General features: G+C 47.2%; 1 protein-coding gene across 1 annotated transcript in view; it reads right to left on the minus strand.

The window, feature by feature from the left end:
* The window catches only part of LOC129696423 (cadherin-2-like), a 107,512-nt gene that overhangs the window by 10,170 nt on the left and 75,809 nt on the right, over positions 1-21,533 (minus strand). The window contains exons 9-13 of the mRNA XM_055634304.1: positions 12,409-12,594; positions 8,570-8,823; positions 7,328-7,470; positions 1,492-1,725; positions 304-537 (exon numbers count right to left, since the gene is read on the minus strand). Coding sequence (XP_055490279.1) covers positions 304-537; positions 1,492-1,725; positions 7,328-7,470; positions 8,570-8,823; positions 12,409-12,594 — 1,051 coding nt within the window. The remainder of the gene's footprint in view (positions 1-303; positions 538-1,491; positions 1,726-7,327; positions 7,471-8,569; positions 8,824-12,408; positions 12,595-21,533) is intronic.

Consider the following 21,533-nt stretch of genomic DNA (forward strand, 5'->3'; position numbering starts at 1 on the left):
GGTGTTGCATTTTGGGAAGTCAAACCAGGGCAAGACTTTCACAGTGAATGGCAGGGCTCTGGGGAGCATAGTAGACCAGAGGGGTCTATGAAGGCAGGTACATGGTTCCTTGAAAGTGGCGTCACAGATAGATCGGATGGTCAAGAAGGTTTTCGGTACGTAGGCCTTCATCAGTCAGAGCATGGAGAATAGAAGTTGGGAGTTCATGAACCTTGGTCTTTCCGCTGACTGGATAGCACGCAAGAGAAAAGCGTTTCACTGTACCTCGGTGCACGTGGGGATAATAGACGAATGGGAACTCACTCAGCAAGATAATGATGCACAGCAGGATGGCGATGATGGCTCCAGTACCCAGACCCGCAGCGACAATCGCCTCCGCTGAAGTGCAGTCCCCGTTTTCGTTGCACGGACAGACTTTGATAAGCAGCACAGAGGTGGCGGAGAGAGGAGGGTTCCCAGAGTCTATTATCGTGATGGGAATCTCATAGATGCCATCGTCCAGCATCCCGATCTTCAGGCTCAGCTGGGCATAATCTCCTGCATGTTGGAAGAGAGAGCAAGCGTTGAATATAGATTAGTTTAGTTCAGAGATATTGTGCGGAAACGATCAAGTCTTTTGCCCAGAGTGGAGGAATCGAGAACCAGAGGACATAGGTTTAAGGTGAGGGGCGAAAGATTTAATAGGGACTCTGCGTGATAACGTTTTTGCACAAAGGGTGGTGGGTGTATGAAACGAGCTGTCGGAGAAGGGAGTTGAGGCAGGTACCATCACAAAGTTTAAGAAACATTTAGACAGGTACATGGATAGGATAGGTTCAGAGGGATATGGGCCAAAAGCAGGCAGATGGGACGGGTGCAGATGGGGTGTGTTGTTTGGTGTGGGCAAGGTGGGCCAAGGGGCCTGTTTCCACAGTACGACTATGAATCGATGAGTTAGGCACCTTCATAACGGTGGGAACTGGTATTCCAGTCAGTGAAATCAGTCAAACAAAGTACAGTCCGGAAAGAACAGGATTAACTCAGCAGGTCAGGCAGCATCTCTGGAGAACATGGATAGGTGACCTTTCAGGTTGGGACTCTTCTTTAGACTTCAGACCATGTTTTCCAGAGATGCTGCCTGACTCGCTGAGTTACTGTACAAACCAGCATCTGCATCCTTGTTTTTACATAGAACAGCACAAGACAGGAACAGGCGCTTCGGCCCACAATGTCTGTGCCCAACATGATGCCAAGACCAACTTTCAGACCCACCCACAGGGAGAAATTTACTGGACTCTATCTTGCACTAAACGTTATTTCCTTTACCCCGTGTCTGTACATGGTGGACGGCTCAATTGTAATCATGTGTAGTCTCTTCCTCTGACTGATTAGCTTTTGACTGTACCTCGGTACACGTGACAATAAACCAACTCTGACTAACACTTCTCCGTCTCAAAGGGCTTTGGGATCAGAGTCATTGAGGCGGGAGTTGGACGCGCCGCGCGCCCTCACCGTTGAGACGGGTTATGGTCCAGTTGCGTCGCACGTCCTCGGGCGTGGCGGGCAGCTCGAAGACGAAGGGGCCAGTGTTGGGTTCGATGTCGAGGTCGATGGCGGTGATGTTGATGGCGTTGGGTTCGGGCCTCTCGCAGATGGACACCTCCTGTGGAGAGACCTGGGGGGCGTTGTCGTTGTCATCCAGCAGCACAATCTGCAGCGTGCCCGTCCCGCTCGCTGGAGGGATACCTGCGGAGCAGCAGAGAGGGTTAGCTTCATGTTAGAGAGAACTCACCGCAGCGGGGGATGGTCAGAGTCATACAGTGCGGAAACAGGCCGTTCAGCCCAACTTGCCCACTCCGACCAACATGTCCCATCTACATCAGTCCCACCTGTCTGCCTTTGGCCCATATCCCTCTAAACCTGTCCCATCCATGTACCTGTCTAAACATTTCTTAAACGTTGTGATAGTCCCTGCCTCAACTACTTCCTTTGGCAGCTCAGTTCACACAGCTTTTGCGTGAAATATTTATCCCTCAAATCCTATTAAATCTATCCCCCTTCACCTTAAAACTATTGGTTCTCAATTCCCCATCTCCAGGCAAGACTGTGCATCTACCCGATCGATTCCTCTCATTTGTGGGGAGAAACTTTTACGCTGCCATCAAACAAAGGGGAGGCCTAAACGCAAGTGGCCGCAGATGCTAGTTTATACCAAAAATAGACGCAAAGTGCTGGAGTAACTCAGCGGGCCAGGCAGCATCAGTGGAGGAAGTGAAAGGGTGACACAGTGGTGCAGCAGCAGAGTTGCTGCCTTACAGCACCAGAGACCCACATCTCAAAGGCAGGCGGGTTTGTAAATCAACTTGCCCCTAGTGTGTAGGGAGTGGATGTGAAAGTGGAATATCATAGAACTAGTTGTGAACGGGTGATCTCTAGTCTGTGTGGGCTTGTTGGGCTGAAGGACCCGTTTCCATGCTGTATCTTTCTATAACAAAAGTTCACTTTTTAAAAAAATCACTTCAAACAAGTTTGTTATCTCAGATTAAGTGGTTTTTCGAGCACTCAGCAAGCTAAGGAGGGTTAAGGTAAACCAGAAACAAACTGTTCACACAAGCAGCTCACATTGTACAGCAGAGTTGAGAGATACAGTGTGAAAACAGGCCATTCAGCCCACTGTGTCCATACCGACCAGCGATCCCCACACACTAACACAATCCTATACACATTAGGGACAGTTTATAATTATATCAAGCCAAGTAACTTACAAACCAGTACGCCTTTGGGATGTGGGAGCAAACCGGAGATACCAGAGTGGTTTTCAGATAGACGCATGGATATCCAGGAAATGGAGGGATACGGGTCACGTTCAGCATGGACAGTGTGGGCTGATCGTGTGCCATACACAGTAAAAACACATCCTCGCCCACCCCAGTAAGGCTTTGCTTCCAAGGAGACTGGGTACAGCTCAAGAACACAACAAAAGCCACAGCAGAAACTACCCAGCTCTCATTCACACTCACACTGGCGCAAACTGCAACGGAACCAATCTGGAAGGGAATGTAGCCTGTGAATAACCTCTAGTTCATTTCTTCTCAGTTAAACATCACAGCATGGTCTGGGAACAGCTCCATCCAAGAAATTGCAGAGAGTTGTGGACGCAGCCCAGACTGTCACACAAACCAGCCTTCCTTCCATTGACTCCATCTACACCACGCAGCATCAGCAAGGTCCCCAGCATAAATCAAGGACCAGTCACACCCTCTTCTCCCCTCACCCACCCGGCAAGAGGTACAGAAGTGGGAAAACGCACACCTCCAGATTCAGGGACAGTTTCTTCCCAGCTGTTATCAACTGAACCATCATCTCAATAACTAGAGAGTGGCCTGACCTACCATCTACCTCATTGGAGACCCTCGGACTATTTTTGATCGGACTTTATCTTGCACTGAATGTTATTCATGTTATTTCCTTTATCATGTATCTGTACAGTGTTGACGGCTTGATTGTAATCATGTATAATCTTTCCGCTGACTGGTTAGCCCGCACAAAAAAGCGTTTCACTGTACCTTGGTGCATATGACAATAAACTAAGCTGTATGTTGTCACATGGATTTTAATAATGCATTTGATGACATCACCTATGGCGTGCAGTTCTGGTTGCCCCATTACTGCTAAAATTAGGAGGCTTTAGAGAGGGTGTAAAGGAGTTTTACCGGAATGCTGCCTGGATTAGAGGGTTTCAGCTGCAGGGAGAGGATGGAGAGACATGGATTATTGGAGTTTGCACCTTTGCCCTGTGACCACGTGGGTTTTTTCCGGGTGCTCCGGTTTCCTCCCACGCTCTCATGCAAAAACATACTTAATTGTTTTCTGTAAATTGGCCCCAGCGTGCAGGATAGTGCTAGTGTACGGGGTGATCGCTGGTCGGCGCGGACACGGAGGGCCAAAGGACCAGTTTCTCCGCTGTATCTTTAAAGCATATAAAATGATGCAAGGCATCAACAGGGTAGACAGTCAGTATCTTTTTACCAAGCGTGGAAATGTCCAACACTAGAGGATATAGGTTAAGGTGAGGGGAAAAGGTGGTGTGCGGGGCAAGTTTTTTTTTTTTTTTTAAACAGAGAGCAGTGGGTGGCTGAAACACATTGCCAGGGGTTGCGGACGAGGGCTGATGTGGTAGTACAGGTGCACAACCTTTTATCCGAAGATCCAAATAACGAAAACCTCCGAATAGCGACATTTTTTCGGTCCTTGAAGAAAGGTCCTTGAAAGCGTTCACCGAGGGTGGCCCGCAGAGGTGACAGCGGAACCTCCGGTCGGTCCTCGAAGAAAGGGGAACTAAATCCCCATTCATAAAAGAGAAGGTGAGGGTATATTGCGCGGGAGGGTTAATAATTGACAATATGCTGCTACCTGCCAGCTGCGTTAAAAAGTTCCTACGGTAGACTCACGATACACAGTGTATCGTGAGTCTTGCGTGGGAACCTTTTAACTCAGCGTGCAGGCAGCAGTAGATTGTCGCTCCCTTCAGTTTCACCCCACCTACACCCCTCTGCTTCCCGGCCATGTGTGTGACCCCTTCCCTCCCCTCTCCAGCTCCCCGCTCATTGCACCGGCGCGGGGGCTTTGTACTGTCTTCACGTCGCGATGCTAGCAGCACAGTGCCAGTCACCGGAGACATCAGGACCAACGGAACACCGACCCCCAGGCCCACTGCAAGCACGGAGATCCCAGATCAGCAACTCCAGCCCAGCCCCGTTCCAACTCCAGAGGAACACGCTCCCCGTATGGGCAGAAGCTGATGGTGTGCAAGGGGTACGTCTTGTTCTTGGGGTGGCGCAGCTCGGGCTGTGGGCGAACTGCCACGTCGCTGTAGCGGCCCATCGGGGAGCGGATTCCTCTGGAGTTGGAGGGGGAGGGGGATATTGTGCTGTTTGATCGCCCTCTACTATTCCAGGGACAGGGAGACAGGACGTTCACCGAGGGCGGCCCGCAGAGGTGACAGCGGAACCTCCGGTCGGTCCTCGAAGAAAGGGGGAACTAAATCCCCATTCATAAAAGAGAAGGTGAGGGTATATTGCGCGGGAGAGGTTAATAATTGACAATATGCTGCTACCTGCCCGCTGTTAAAAAGTTCCCACGGTAGACACGATACACAGTGTATCGTGAGTCTTGCGTGGGAACTTTCTAACTCAGCGGGCAGGCAGCAGCAGATTGTCGCTCCCTTCAGTTTCACCCCACCTACACCCCTCTGCTTCCCGGCCATGTGTGTGACCCCATCCCTCCCCTCTCCAGCTCCCCGCTCATCGCACCGGCGCGGGGGCTTTGTACTGTCTTCACGTCGGCGATGGCAGCCAGCAGGCTAGTACAGTCACCGGAGACGTCAGGACCAATTGGACGTCGACCACCAGGCCCACCGCAAGCACGGAGAACCCAGAGACCCACAGCCTGCAGCAGCCCAGCCCAGCTCCAACTACAGAGGAACCTGGGTTGCGGATGACGGGGCGCAGCTCGGGGCGTCGTAGGGGCCCATCGGGGAGCGGGTTCCTGTTGGTCCTGACGTCTCCGGCCACTTGCTATCCTCCGGGAACTGTACCGCCCTTGCAGGAGAGTGGGGTTGTTTGCAGTTGCAGAGGGAGGGAGCAAGGGCGGTACAGTTCCCAGTCTCAGCTCCTGTCCAGGGGGGTGGCCGGAGACGTCAGGACCAACGGGACAGCGACCCCCAGGCCCACTGCAAGCACGGAGATCCCAGAGACCCACAGCCAGCAGCAACTCCAGCCAGCCCTGCTCCAACTCCAGAGGAACACGTAGGGGCAGAAGCTGATGGTGTGCAAGGTGTTCTTGGGGTGGCGCAGCTCGGGCTGTGGGCAAACTGCCACTTGTCGCCGTAGCGGCCCATCGGGGAGCGGATTCCTCTGGAGTTGGAGGGGGAGGGGGGTATTGTGCTGTTTGATCGCCCCCTGCTATCCCAGGGACAGGGAGACACAGCGGCTATTTAGACTGGTGGGCAATCACTTCCAAAGTTCTGCCCACACAGTCAGTACACCTCTCCTACACTGCATTTCATACAAACATTTATTCTGCATGAAAAAACGACATTGAAGACTCAAACTCGCGACCGAGTAACTGCCGGGATCAAGGCGCAAACTCGCGACCTTGCGGATATGAGCCGAGCACTCTACCACTGAGCCAGCCATTAAAATCTACGCTAAAAAAATTCCATTCCGAAGACCGACAAATTCTGAATTACGAAAAGTGTCTGGTCCCAAGGCTGTCGGATAAAAGGTTGTGCACCTGTAAATACAATATGAATCATGTACATGCAGGTGATATTAGTTTAACCTGGCATCAAGTTCGACATAAACATTGTTGGCCGAACGGCCTGTTCCTGTGCTATATTGTTCCATGTATGGGATTAACAGTGACTGGGTCTTGTGCATTTGGAATTGGCTTATTGACAGAAGACAGAAGGTTGTGGTGGAAGGACGATATTCAGGCTGGAGGTCTGTGACCAGTGGAGTTTTACAGGGATCTGTGCTGGGAACTCTGCTGTTGGTGATATACATAAATGACTTGAACATAAGCGTACACAGGTTGGTTAGTAAGTTTGCAGATGACATCAAGATTGCTGGGATCGCGGACTGTGAGGAAAGCTGTCAAAGTATACAGTGGGATTCAGGTCAGCTACAGAAATGGGCAGAGAAATGGCAGATGGAGTTTAATCCAAGCATGTGTGAGGTGTTGCACTTTGGGAGAAAAATGTACAATTAATGTCAAGATCCTTAACAGCATTCATGTACAGAGGGATACTGGGGATCATTCCACAATCTAGTCGTTTGACCACAGAGGAAAACCGAAGAAAAATCGATTGATGGATTGAAAGATACAGCGTGAAAAGAAGCCCTTCCACCCACTGAGTCCGTCTGACCGTGGGACCGCCGACCCACTCACACTAGTTCTGTTATCCTAAGTAGACACAAGGAACTGCAGATGTCGGAATCTAAAGCGAAATACTAAGTGTTGGAGTAACTCAGTGGGTCAGCCTGCATTGATGGAAGGAAAGGACATTTGAAGAAGGGTCCTGATCTGAAACATCATCAATTCCTTTTCTCCAGAGATGCTACCAGACCTACTAAATTACTTCAGCTTTTTGTGTGTGTCTTCAGTGTGAACCAGCATCTGCAGTTCCTCCCTACACGTTGAATTAGAGTGGACGGGGTGATCGATGATCAGCGTGGACTCAGTGGCTGAAGGTCCTGTTTCCAAGCTGCATCTTTAAACACTACACCGGCAGCATTTCGATTACCGCCCCACTCATTTCCGAGACGCCACGGAGCGTTAAACGTACCGTTGTCCGACGCCAGGAAGGTGGCGTTGTACATGTTGTTCCTCACGAACGGCGATTCACGGTCCAGCTCGGCGATTGTCGTGACTTGTCCACGGAGGGGGTCGATTTTGAGCCAGTTGGCTGGATCCGACAGCTTGGAGTATCTGAGGTTCAAGAAAGACGATAGCTTACACCTCAAGGGCCAGTCACACCATGGTCCAACCAATTCAATTCAACTTTAATGTCATCGCAAAAATACAAGTACGAGTACAATGAAATGCAGTTTTGCGTCAGTCAACCTCCTTTCCATTGATTCCATCTACACTTCATGCTGCCTCGGCAAGGCCACCAACACAATCAAGGACCAGTTTCACCCCGGTCACTCCTTCTTCTCCCTTCTCTTCCCTCACCCCCCCCCGGGCCCGATACTGTGCTGTACATTGTGGTGTAAATCTTAAAACATTACAGCACAGCAAACGGGCCCTTCGGCCCACAATGTCCGTGCCGTACATGATGCCAGACATGATCTCCTCTGCCTGTACATGATCAATATCTCTCTATTCCCTGCACTTCCATGTGCCTATCCAAAAGCCTCTTAAACACCACCATCCCCGGCAGTGCGTTCCATGCCCACACCACTGTCGCCCTCTCACTTAAAGCTATGCCCTCTAGTGTTGGACACTTCCAACCAGTGAGAATGGTTCAGACTGCCTACCCTATCTACGCCTCTCATATATGCTTTTTTATATATATAGTCCCCTTTATACACTTTATGTATTCCCCTTTATACACTTCTTAACATATCCCTGTTATACAAGTCCCTTTATATATATTTTATATGACCCCTTTATACACTTCTTTACTTATGCCCCTTTATTTATATTTATATATATATAATACAAGTATAATTTATATAAAAATATAATTTATATAAATATAATTTATATATATACCCCTTTATACACCATTATATATGCCCCTTTATGTATATACTTCTTTATATATGCCTGCTTGATAATCTTTACATATGTCCCTTAATATATCTTTATATGCACCCTGTGATATATCTTTATATATACACCCAGTGATGTATCTTTATATATACACCCAGTGATATGTCTTTATATATACGCCCCGCGATATATATGCGCCCCTTGTTACACTTCTATCAAGTCTATCCCTCAACCTCTGACATTGTATGCTGGGCACAATAGTCTCCTGTGGTCCCCACACCACCGCACCCCAGAGACGGGGCTGACGCACCTCATGGTCTGCTGCATGTATCGGTCGGGGTCCTCAGCGGTGAAGAAGGCGACCACCTTGCCCTCGGGCAGACCCTCCTGCTGCCGGACCACCTTGGGGTTGGGCACGAAGCGCGGGCTCTCGTTCACGTCGATGACGGTGATGGAGACGGTGGCGGTGGACTGAGGGGGGAGCTGGATGCCCTTGGTCAGGGACACCTGGTTCTCAGCGATCACCGTCAGTACAAAAGCTCGGTTACTCTCGTAATCTATCGGCTGAGAGAGAGGGAGAGATAGAGAGATAGAGAGAGAATAGAGAGGAGTGAAGAGGGATTAAAAAATAGCACGGCCCACAAGAATACAAAAATCAATCAATACAATACACTCCCCAAGCAAAAGGACCAGCACTTGTATCACCACTCCATCACACAGACCAGACTCCCCACCATCGACCCCATCTGCCTCAGAAAAGCAGCCAACATAATCAAAGACTTGTCCCATCCCCGGTCATTCCTCCTTCTCCCCGCCTCTTCTGGCAGAAGATACAGAAGCTGGAAAGCGGGCACCACTAGACTCAGGAACAGCTTCTTCCCCTCTGTTATCAGGTTTCTGAACGGTCCTTCAATAAGCTATAGAGTACTGTCCGATACACCTCTACCCCATTGTGGACATTGGACTTTGTCTCTGGAACTGACGCTGAGACCTATATTCTGCACTCTGTGTCTTCCACTTAGCTTTATCTGTTGTGTTTGAGTTTGACGATTGTATTTATCTCAACTGGAGGGCCTGTTTCCATGTTGTATCTCTACATGGTGGCGCAGCGGTAGATTTGCAGCCTTAAAGTGCCAGAGACCCAGGTTCGATCCTGACTTCAGGTGTTGAATGTACGCAGTTTGTACATTCTCCCTGTGACCACATAGGTTTTCTCCTGGTGCTCCGATTTCCTCCTACACGCCAAGGACGTACAGGTTTGTAGGCTAATTGGCTTTGGTAAAATTGTAAATTGTCCCTAGTGTGTAGGATAGTGCTAGTGGACAGAGTGCTATCGTACTGCTAGTCGGCACGGACTCGGTGGGCCGTAGGGGCTGTTTCCACGCTGTAAATCTCTAAAATCTAAACGCTCTGCAGTCTAAACTAAACTATCCAGGTAACTGCCTCAAATATCTTCAAAAAAACCCATCTTAATTGTCACCTATTTCTTCTTTACATAGATACTGCCTGACCTGCTGAGTTACTCCAGTGACCAGCGACCCCCGTACACTAGCACTATGCTACACACCAGGGCCAATTTAACCAAACCTGTACATCTTTGGAGTGTGTGAAGAAACCGAAGATCCCGGTGAAAACTCACGAGTTCACAGGGCGAACATGCAAACTCCGTACAGACAGCACCCGTACACTCAGGATTGAACTCGGGTCTCCGGCACTGTAAAGCAGCAATTCTACTGCTGCACCACCGTGCCACATTTTTGTATCTACCTTCGGTGTAAACCAGCACCTATAGTTACTTCTTACACAAAGAGAAGCCTCATTTCATTGCATTGTGAAGCAGGTTTGGTAGCCGCATGTTTTATTTAACTGGGACTATGGATATGCCTCTGCTCAACTGCTCCCCCTGGTGTTCAATGGCAATATTTATCCATCAACTATCACCATGGACATGTTAAACCAGTTCCCATCACATCAGAGCCTGTGGGGGCTCATTGTGAAATCACCAGCCAATGCATGAGTTCAACCACTATAGCTGCCACATTTCAATGAATATCTCATTTGAGCGGCAGAGTGGCGCAGCGGTGGAGTGTCAAAGGTTATGGGGAGAAGGAAGGAAAATGGGATTAGGAGGCAGAGATCAGGCATGATTGAAATGGCTACAAAACCTCTGCTGCCTCAAACGCAAGAAGAAGAAGATTGAACGACGGAGTAGACTCGATGGGCCGAATGGCCTAATTCTACTCCTATAGCTTGTGAATTGCTGCCTCACAGCGCCGGAGACTCGAGTTAGATCTTGACTATGGGTGCTGCCTGTATGGAGTTGTAAATTGTTCCTAGTGTGTAGGATAGTGCTAGTGTACAGGGTGATCGCTGGTTGGTGTGGACTTGGTGGGCCGAAGGGCCTGTTTCCATGCTGTATATCCTGCTATCGAGGTGGTGGTATACTAGCCTAAAATAGGTAATGTTCAGGAACAGTTTCTTCCATACAGCCATCAGGCTATTAAATACTACATTCACCAAATAAGCTCCAAACTATCATCAAAGGGATTTACAGGAGTCGCAGCCTCAAAAAGGCAGCCAGCATCAGAGACCCACACCACCCTGACCATGCCCTCATTTCACTCCTGCCATCGGGAAGAAGGTCCAGGAGCCTGAAAACTGTAACATCCAGGTTCAGGAGATGCTTCTACCCTACAGTCACCAGGCTCTTATACAAAACCTACCTGATCTCCCATTGGCCCAGCACTTTAATTCCCCCTCTCATTCCAAATCTGTCCTGGGCCTCCTCCATTGTCAGATTGAGGCCCAGTGCAAATTGGAGGAACAGCAACACATATTTTGCTTGGGTAGTTTACAGCCCAGCGGTATGAACATTGACTTCTCTAACTTCAGATAGCCCTTTTGCTTTCTCTCTCCATCCCCTTTCCAGCTCTCCCACTAGTCTTACTGTCTCCGACTATATTCTATCTTTGTCCCGCCCCCTCCCGACATCAGTCTGAAGAAGGGTCTCGACCCGGAAAGTCGCCCATTCTTTCTCTCCACAGATGCTGCCTGTCCCGCTGAGTTACTCCAGCATTTTGTACCTACCAGGCTCTTATGCAACCTCCAAATAGCCCCTGAACCACTGGGTGGCGCCAGCAATTGCTACCTCGCCAACAGTCTGTCTGTATGTCCCTTCCTGCTTTGTTTTTTTTTTTAATGGACTCTGCTGAGACCAAGAGCTCCAACTGCAGGAGCCTGCAGACTTAACATCGTGGAGCTCGTGGTTACTGGTTAGAGAACGACTTTGGGAGGGAGCTCCAAGCCGCAGGAGCTTCGACCGCCCCAATTGCGGATGGTTCGGTTCGGTTCGGCTGCCCCCACCCCGGGAGAATGGGGAAGAAAATTGGACTTTATTGCCTTCCATCATCGTGAGGTATGTGGGGAATCCGCTGTGGTGGATGCTTATGTTAACTTTTATGAAGTTCTGTGTCTTGTTGCTTTTTTTAGCATGGCTGTATGGTAATTCGAGTTTCACTGTACTTTAATTGGTACATGTGACAATTTGAAACATTGAACTATATAACTTGGGCCACTGCTTTTGTCTTGTATTATTATCATATGTTTGTTTTTTTATAAACTGAATTTAGTAGATTTTTATTTTGAGTTTTACAGAGTAAACTGTGTTTACATATCTGTTGAGCTGCTGCAAGTAAGAATTTAATTGTTCTGTTTCTGACATATGACAATAAAACACCTAAAAAACGTACTGAGAAAGTCCACATTGGTCTGTCTGCTTCAGATTATAAATTGTAGGAGCAGATTTAGGCCATTCGGCCCATCAAGTCTACTTTGCCATTCAATCATGGCTGATCTCTTTCCCCCTCAACCCCATTGTCCTGCCTTCTCCCCATAACCCTCGACACCCATACTAATCAAGAACCTATTCAGCTTTAAGTATTTTAAGGATGCAGCATGGACAGGCACTTCAGCCCACCGAGTCCATGCCGACCATCTATCACCCGTTCACACGAGTTTAGAGATGCCATATGAAGACAGGCCCTTCGGCCCACCGAGTCCATGCCGACCATCTATCACCTGTTCACACTAGTTCTATGTTAGAGTTGGAGTGATACATGAGCCTTTCCACACACTTCCATTTGCACTCACCTTGTCCACAGTGACCAGGCCATCGTTATTGATGGGATTAGTGGGGATGATGAAGTGACCCGCTGCATCCCCACCGATGATCCGGTAGGCGGCGTACCACGCATCCGTCAGGGGCTGGTCTTTGTCCGTCACCGTCAGGTTTGCCACGATGATATCAAACCTGTTCTCCGGTACTTCTCCGTAGAACTACAAGCGAGAGATAAGAAAATGATTGATGAGTTCACATCCTGCAACTACAGATGGATAGGGCCTGGACAGAGTGAATGTGGAGAGGATGTTTCCATTAGAGGGAGTGTCTAGGACCATAGGGCACAACCGCAGAATAAAAGGACGTATCTTTCTAAAGGAAATGAGTAGGAATTTATTTCGACAGAGGGTGGTGAATCTGTGGAATTCATTGCCACAGACAGCTATGGAGGCCACGTCAATGGATATTTTTATGGCAGAGATTGAGGTTATTGATTAGTACAGGTGTCAGGGGTTATGGGGAGAAGGCAGAAGAATGGGGTTGAGAGGGAAAGATGGATCACCAATGGTAATGTACTCGATGGACAGAATGGCTAAAATCTGCTCCTATGATATGAATTATGACATAACAGCAGGCCATTTGGCCCTTCAAGGCTGCCCTGCCATTCAGTAACACGTTGACATGTGAAATCCTACACAAGCCTTTTCCCCTATTTACCCTAAGCGCATACATGTACAGATACACACACTCACACGCAGATGCCCCGTACAAAGCCTCCTTTAGGGTTGCATCACAGATAGACAAAAAGCTGGAGTAACTCAGTGGGACAGGCAGCATTTCTGGAGAGAAGGAATGGGTGATATTTCGGGTCGAGATGTCTGAAGAAGAGTCTCGATCCGAAACATCACCCATTCCTTCTCTCCAGAGATGCTGCCTGCCCCGCTGAGTTATTCCAGCTTTTTGTGTTTATCTTTGGTTTAAACCAGCATCTGTAGTTCCTTCCTACATATTTCACGTTGCATCACAGCGTGGTTTGGCGAAATTTCTGCTCAAGACCGCAAAGAAATTGCAGAGAGTTGTGGATGTAGCCCAGTCCATCGCACAGTCCAGACCCCACCACTGACTCCATCTACACTTCACGCTGCCTCGGGAAAACTACCAACATAATCAAGGGCCACTCACACCGCAGCCATTCCCTCTTCTCCCCTCTCCCATCGGGCATAAGATAAACAAACTTGAAAACCCACACTACCAGACTTAGAACCAGCTTCTTGACTATAATAAATCTAAACTATATTCTGTACTCCGTATCTTCCCCTTTGCTCTACTCATTGTAGTTTAGTTACTTGATTATATTGATGTACAGTATGATTCAGTTTTAGAGATACAGTGGGGAGACGAGGCCTTCGGCCCTCCGAGTCCATGCCGACCTGCGATCACCTTGTACACTAGCACTATCCTACACACTAGGGACAATCTACAATTTTTACTGAAGCCAATTCACTTAAACCTGCACGTCTTTGTAGTGCGGGAGGAAACCGGAGCACCCTGGTCACTGGGAGAATATATGAATTCCATACAGACAGCACCCGTGGTCAGGATTGAACCCGGGTCTCTGGTGCTGTAAGGCAGCAACTCTACTACTGCGCCGTCCCTTGATCTAATTGGATAGCAGCAAAACAAAGCTTATCACTGTACCTCAGTACTAATTTAGGTTTAGTTTTATTAGTGACATGTGCTTGCTTTCCTAACATATCTGATATACCTTACATAGATATAATCAAGTCAAATTCAAGTACAAGAGCAAAGGGGAAGATACAGATGCAGAATATAGTTCTCAGCATTGTAGCGCAGTAATTCTATTGACAAAGTCCAATGTCCACAATGGGGTAAATCGAACAGTACCCTAGCTTATGGAAGAACCATTCAGAAGCTTGATAACAGAGGGGAAGAAGCTGTTCCCCAGTCTGGCTCGCTTTCAAGCAATAATAAACATGACAATAATAAGCCTAAACTTAAACCAGCTGCTTTGTTTTGCTCTCCACCCAAATTTATGTGTAAATTCAGCAGATAGAAACAAGTCAGAAGTGAAATGGTAAAGCCTCTGTAATAACAAAATATGTTTTTTTTTTAAAAATTTCTCTCTGGAGATGAGCCGTGACAGAGCGAGGAAAATGTGAACTCTGGGTCACGCCAGTGGTGACCAAGATAACAGTGAACGTGAATGTGTTGATGAGCTTTGTCTCAGTTGGACTATGCGGTGTGAATAATACCAGTGGATCAGCCCATGATTCCCAGTGCAAACCAGGAGGCAGCAAAAAGACAGCAAGCCATCTTCCAGTCCCCCCCAGTGTACGGAGATTATAAAAAATACCACACAGCTATGACATCTACCATCTGATCCTGCTGTTGAAATCTAAAGCCAGTAAAAGGATATGGACTCAAGATATCCCACTGCACAGTCCACCTTGGCCTACACAATCTCCCGATTGCTAAACACTTAAGCTTCCCATTCCCACTCTGACCACTCTGTCCTGGGCCGCCTCCACTGTCAGAGTGAGGCCAAACACAAATTGGAGGAACAGCACCTCACATTTTGGTTGGGCAGCTAACAACCCAGCGGCATGAGTATTGATTTCTCTAACTTCAAGTAACCCTTGCTTTCCCCCTATCTCTGTCCCTCCCCCACCTTAGTTCTCTAACTAGTTTCGCTGTCCTCCTGAGTAATTTTACTGTTTGTATGCCTCGTTGTCACCTTACCCTCATTCAATTATACACCATTCTACATTGCCTTGAACTTTGTCTGCTTTGATCTGTTCTTTTCAAACCTTACATTCTCTTTGTACCCTTCCATATCTCCAGTTTCCCTCTCCCCTGGCTCCAGAGCTGCCAACTCTCATGCATTGAGCGTGAGATTCACGCATTTTGCCCAATTCTCACGTTCTCACACTGATCACAGAATTTCTCACGCTCTGTCGTGAGAAAGTCTGTGACCAACCAGAATTTCAAAACTAATATCAACTGCATGGGTCGCGGGTGTTGGAGAGCCGGGGCGGGGGGAGGGATGGAAGCAGAAGCAGCGGCGGGGCAGATGTGGACGGGGAGCCGGGGCTGGCGAGTGTTTGCCGGGCTGGCGAGTCGCTCGCTGCAGCTCCGGCCATGGAGCAGCCTCAGTGCAAGAGTCCTGGGCTGTCGGAAGCGTTGTGCCGCTGCCATGAGAGTCTCTGTGCCGGATTCGCACTGGCAACTAGCATGGGTCAGGCTGCGGCTCGGTGCATCCTGGAGGACAACCAGTGGCTGCTGGAAGTAGGTACCAAGCACTGGGTAGAAACGGTGGAAGATAGTGGCCTTCAAATGGGGGTGGTTGGTGAAAGCATCCTGCTTGCCTGCTAGATTTTCACTTTCTGTAACTGCAGGAAAAATGTTCCCGATGTTGTGGGAGTTCAGAACCATGGGTCACAGTTTAAGAATAAAGGGTAGGCCAGTTAGGACTGAGATGAGGACACACTTTCTTCACCCAGAGAGTTGTGAATCTGTGGAATTCTCTGCCACAGTAGGCAGTGGAGGCCAATTCACTGGATGTTTTCAAGAGAGAGTTACATTTATCTCTTGGGGTTAGCGAAATCAAGGGATATGAGGAAAAAACAGGAAAGAGGTACTGATTTTAGATAAACAGCCATGATCATATTGAATGGCAGTGCTGGCTCCAAGGGCCAAATGGCCTATTCCTGCACCTATTTTCTAGTTTCTATGCGAGTATATGGCAATAAAACTCGACCACTCGATTTTGAAGCATTCATGCATGGTGGAGGTATAATATAGTCAAAGAGTGATACAGTGTGAAAACAGGCCCTTCAGCCCAACTTGCCCACACCAGTCAACATGTCCCTGCTTTTGGTCCATATCCCTCCAAACCTGTCCTACCCATGAATCAGTCTAACTGTTTCTTATATGTTGGGATAGTTCCTGCCTTGTTCCATACACCCACCACCCTTTGTGTGGAGAAAGATTCCCCATAAAAAGTTATCTCTTAAAAATACTTCAAACAAGAAACATTGAAATCATACTTCTACAATGCACTAAAACATAATTTTAATACATCAAATTTTCATAAAGTCCCAACCGTGGGAGGGGGTCGCCCCCCCCACCCACACACTCCCCCCACTCGGTCGTTCCACTGTCTCTTTGGGTATCCCCAAGGCCAGTGATCGCTCAGTCCCCCCACTTTCAAAAACGCTCCGTGGCCCCTGGTTCAGACGGAGAACACTGCCAGATGTGATCGGGGAACTGAGGCCAGTTGTCCGTGATGTTTGGATCCCAATGCTCAGCGCTTTGTGTTTCGGAGTTGGCTAATGTTATTGATTTGTAATTAGTTGACAAAATCTTAATTTATTAATCTGGAATATACAGGGGGGTGGGATAAGTGTAATATTGAAATGACATGCAAGGTGTAAGGCTGTCTGTCACAACATACAGCCCCGATAACCCATTATTTATTTCAGTTAATTATTGGGATGGTAGCACTATTGTCATTTGCCACTCAACTATTGTTTGTTTACCTAACTATTTCTGAATCCCCCCCCCCCCCCCCCCAATTCCTTTGACAGGTTGAATAGAAATGTGCCCAATATTGTTGTTTTATTAATTGAACACATAGATGAACATCCTCAAGGAGTGTAATCAGATGGAAACTGATTCAGATGCGATGTTTAAGAACTTGTTCAAAGAATGGACATATTTTAAAGGAGTGACAGAGATACTTGCAGGGGAATGTGTGAGGAGGTTATTATTTGTCTTTAGTTTTAGCTTGAACCAGGAACCAAAGTTTAATATGGTAATTGTGCTGATACTGACTCCAACCAACCACGTAATGAATATCATCCATTCCGGAAGTTTTATTTTTCTGATGCCATTTAAACTTCACTTGGATTTCAATCACTTCAATGTTAAAGTAATTGGGAATGGGGAGCATTCAAACACAAATTTGCCCTCGGTACATATTAACTCTAATATAATAATGTATGCATGTTGGTAGGTGCAATCAAAACAAAGATCTTTTTTATCATCATTGTGTTATGAATACCAAAGAAAATATTATGTACTCTCAAGATCACATTAAATAGAATATTATTGCTTAAATATATATTGTTATTTGACTTTGCATTTCAGAAAAGTCCTAGCTGAGGGAGACAGCAAAATACTGAAAATATTGGGGGTGAAAATGACTTCAGGACAGCTTATTTGGAAAATGAAGGAAATGGTAACAGAATACTTATACAGCTGAGTGGGTATAATTTTATGGATGAGAAATTGTGTTCAACCAATTGATGACTTCTTTGACAAAGTAACTAGCATGTTAGATAACAAGGAAGCCAATGGATGTAGCAAAGTTTGTTATACAAAATTATACAATTATACAAAATTTGTTTTGTGAAGTGCCCCATAAAAGATTACCGCATTAGATAAGCACCTGTGCACTTGAACAATAAAAGGTTAAGTCCAGGGGGTTAGATATGGGGCTTTGTGTGAGGGCCAGATATACTGTCAGTGCAGAGGGGCTAGGAGCAAGGCAAAGTGTGCATCCAGAGTCAAGGTCTGGAATAGTACTAGGTGTGCAGTCAAAGCTGGGACAATAGGAGTGTTCAACACTGGGAACCTAAGCAGGTAAGCAGCTATGATCAGGGTAGAATAGGGGGCCAGGTGTAAGGCTGGACTCAGGGTCAGGAATGAGAGAAGGTATGCAACTGGAGTCAGGGTCTGGAATAGTACCAGGTGTGCAGTGAGGCCCAGGTTGGTCAACATGGGCTAAGTGCTTGATTATAATCTGATATCCATACATGAATATACTAAGATCATTCATGTGCTGCACCTGTTGATCAGAGCCTGACTCTACTGTGGGATGTAATTAGGAATGTAATTTAGCCTAACCTTATTCATAACTAATCCAATTTAAATGATAAATGTTGCATTCAAGGGTTAGTTAAAAGAGTCTCTACAGTATGTACTAGATTGCACAAATTCAAGCTGAAAAATGCAAACGCTTCGTACCCCCCCCCCACCCCCCTTCTCGGTCGCTACGCTCCCTCGGGCTTGGTCTCTCACCCAATGTTATCAGCCATGCCTGCCTCTCAGTCTGACGGGTCTCGACTATAAACGTCACCCATTCATTCTCTCCAGAGATACTGCCTGCCCCGCTGAGTTACTCCAGCATTTTGTCTCTTTGTTGAACTTAACAATTATCTCTGTATTTCAGTAAAGGCTTTGGAGATTAAGAGGACAAGAGGCTATTGTTTTAAGATTGAAACAGTGCTTTGTTATCAAGTGCAGAAATCTTTCCGCTCACAAAGAAAACCTAAGCACTTCTAAATAACAATTTTTTTTTAAGATGGTTGTCGTGGAAAAGCATACAATATTCATTGGCTCAGCAAACATGTGCATCTTTAAGCAGCCTGACAGAACTAGAGTATAGTAGAGACGATAGGTGTTTGTCACTGTATTACATCAAACCTACTGAGACTGCAGCCATAGTGATACAGTGCACAAAACAGGCCCTTCAGCCCAACCTGCCCATGCCGACCAACATTTCCCATCTGCACTAGTCTCACCTGTCTGTATTCGGCCCCGTAAAACATTGTAACTTCTCTGAACCCTTTCCAGCTTGACAACATCTTTCCTATAACTTGGTACTCAAAACAGAACACAACACTCTAAATGCAGCCTCACCAACGTCTTACGCAACTGCAACATGACCGCCCAATTTCTATACTGAATACAGATGGTCGATGCTCTAAAAGCCTTTTTGACCACCCTATTCACCTGTAACACTGCATTCAACGTAGTGTGTGCTGAAAAGGCCAAAACCAATTGATTCATGGGTGACATGGTGGGGCAACTGGTAGAGCTGCTGCCTCACACGCCAGAGACCCAGGTTCAATCTGACTTTGGGAGCTCTGTGTGGGGAGTTTGTACGTGCTCCAAGTGAGCGTGGATTTCCTCCGGGTGCTCCGGCTTCCTCCTACGTCCCTTGGACGTTTGGGTCTGTAGGTTAATTGAATAGAATATAGAATAGAATAGAATAGAATATAGAATAGAATAGAATAGTTTCTTTGTGTCATTGTAACATGAACCATGTACAACGGAATTTTAAAATGTCAGCCAGTCAGTGCAGCATTCAAACATTTCTAAAAGCTAACGATACATACAAGGTAAAATATTAAAAAAGATAAACTAAAATAAATATCATGAAAATAGCACGCATAAACACCCAACCCTACATCCTTCTGTCGATTTCACAGTGTACCACAGTCCCTTAGTATGTATCGCCCCTGCGTTCCTTGGCGGCTACATTTAGTGCCTTTATAGCAGTGGGGTAAAAACTGTTTTTAAGTCTGTTTGTCCTTGTAGATCTGTACCGTCTGCCTGACGGCAACAGTTCAAACAGGGAGTGTCTGGGGTGGGAAATGTCCTTTATAATACTCTGGGATTTTTTGATGCAGCGGGAACTGTGTAAGTCCTCCAAGGTAAGGAGAGGGCAGCCGACAATCCTCTGGGGGTTGTCAATGGCCCTCTGGAGCGCTTTCCTCTGAGCCGCTGTGCAGCTGGTGTACCATACGCATACACAGTATGTTAGGATGCTCTCAATGGAGCACCGATAAAAGGACAGCAGCAGTCTCTGATTGATGTTATTCTTCCTGAGCACCCTCAGGAAGTGCAGTCTCTGCTGGACCTTTTTCAGCAGCGCAGAGGTGTTCACGCTCCACGTCAGGTCCTCCTCAATATGGATTCCCAGGAAGCGGAAACCCGCCACCCTCTCCACACAGTCCCCTCTGATAATTAATGGTACCATGTCCGTTTTATTCTTCCTGGTCTATTATTATTTCCTTTGTTTTTAAGGTGTTGAGGAGCAGGTTATTTTCTCCACACCACACTGCCCCTAGTGTGTAGGGAGTGGACGAGAAAGTGGAATAACATAGAACTAGTGTGAACGGGTGATCAATGGCCGTCATGGACTCGGTGGGCTGAAGGGCCTCATTTCCACGCTGTATCTTTCAATCAATCAAAAACATAACAGCAGTCAGAGAAGAGGCCAGAATTTAAAGAGCTCATTCCTCGAGGAGATTAGTTCTTTAGATCAAAGATGCATTTTTAATATTGTGTTCAATTTTAGTCACCCTGCGCTAGGAAGGATTTCATTAAGCGGGAAAGGGTGCAGAGAAGATTTACGAGGATGTTGCCATGACTCGAGGACATGAGCTACAGGGAGAGAGGATAGACAGACTAGGACTTTATTCCTTGGAGCGCAGGAGGCTGGGGTAATCTTATAGAGGCGTTTTTATGAGGGGACATGTAGGGTAGATTCACAATCTTTTTCCCCCAGAGTATGGGAATCAAGAACCAGAGGACATTAAGGTGAGAGGAAAGATTTAACAGGGATCCGAGGGGCAACCTTTACACAAAGGATGGTGGGTGTATGGAACAAGCTGCCAGAGAAGGCAGTTGAGGCAGGTACCTGGATAGGAAAAGTTGAGGGATATGGGGTAAATGCAGGTGGATGAGGCTAGCCTAGATGGAGCATGGTGGTTGTTATGGATGAGTTGGGCCGAATGACCGGTAGTACATCAAAGGTAGTACAAAAGTATAGAGTAACGCAGCATCTCTGGAGAAAAGGAATAGGTGATGTTTTGGGTCGACCAGCCTGAGAGTTAGGGGAGACAGGGAGTAGAGGTATCCTAGAGGCCTGTTTGCATGTCGTATTGCTCTATCATTCTATGTCTGTAGAAGTCTGTACTCAGTCATGCATTGAGTTATTCTGTATGACAAGTGTAACTAACTCACTGTAGCACTAACACATACTTTAGAAATAGTGCGAAAATAGGCCCTTCGGCCCAGAGTCCGCTCTGACCAGCGATCACTCTGTACACTAGTATTATACTACACACTAGGGGCAATTTACAAAAGCCAATTAACCTACAAATCTGCACATCTTTGAGGGGGGAGGGAACCGGAGCACCCAGAGAAAATCTATGCGGTCACGGGGAGAAGGTACAAACTCTGTACGGATAGCACCAGCGGTCAGGATCGAACCCGGATCTCTGGCGCTGTGAGGCAGCAGCTCTACCGAGGCAGATGAAATAGAGGCACATTTGGATTGCAGTAA

The sequence above is a fragment of the Leucoraja erinacea genome, chromosome 4 (genome assembly GCF_028641065.1).
Source record: "Leucoraja erinacea ecotype New England chromosome 4, Leri_hhj_1, whole genome shotgun sequence".
NCBI lineage: Eukaryota > Metazoa > Chordata > Chondrichthyes > Rajiformes > Rajidae > Leucoraja > Leucoraja erinaceus.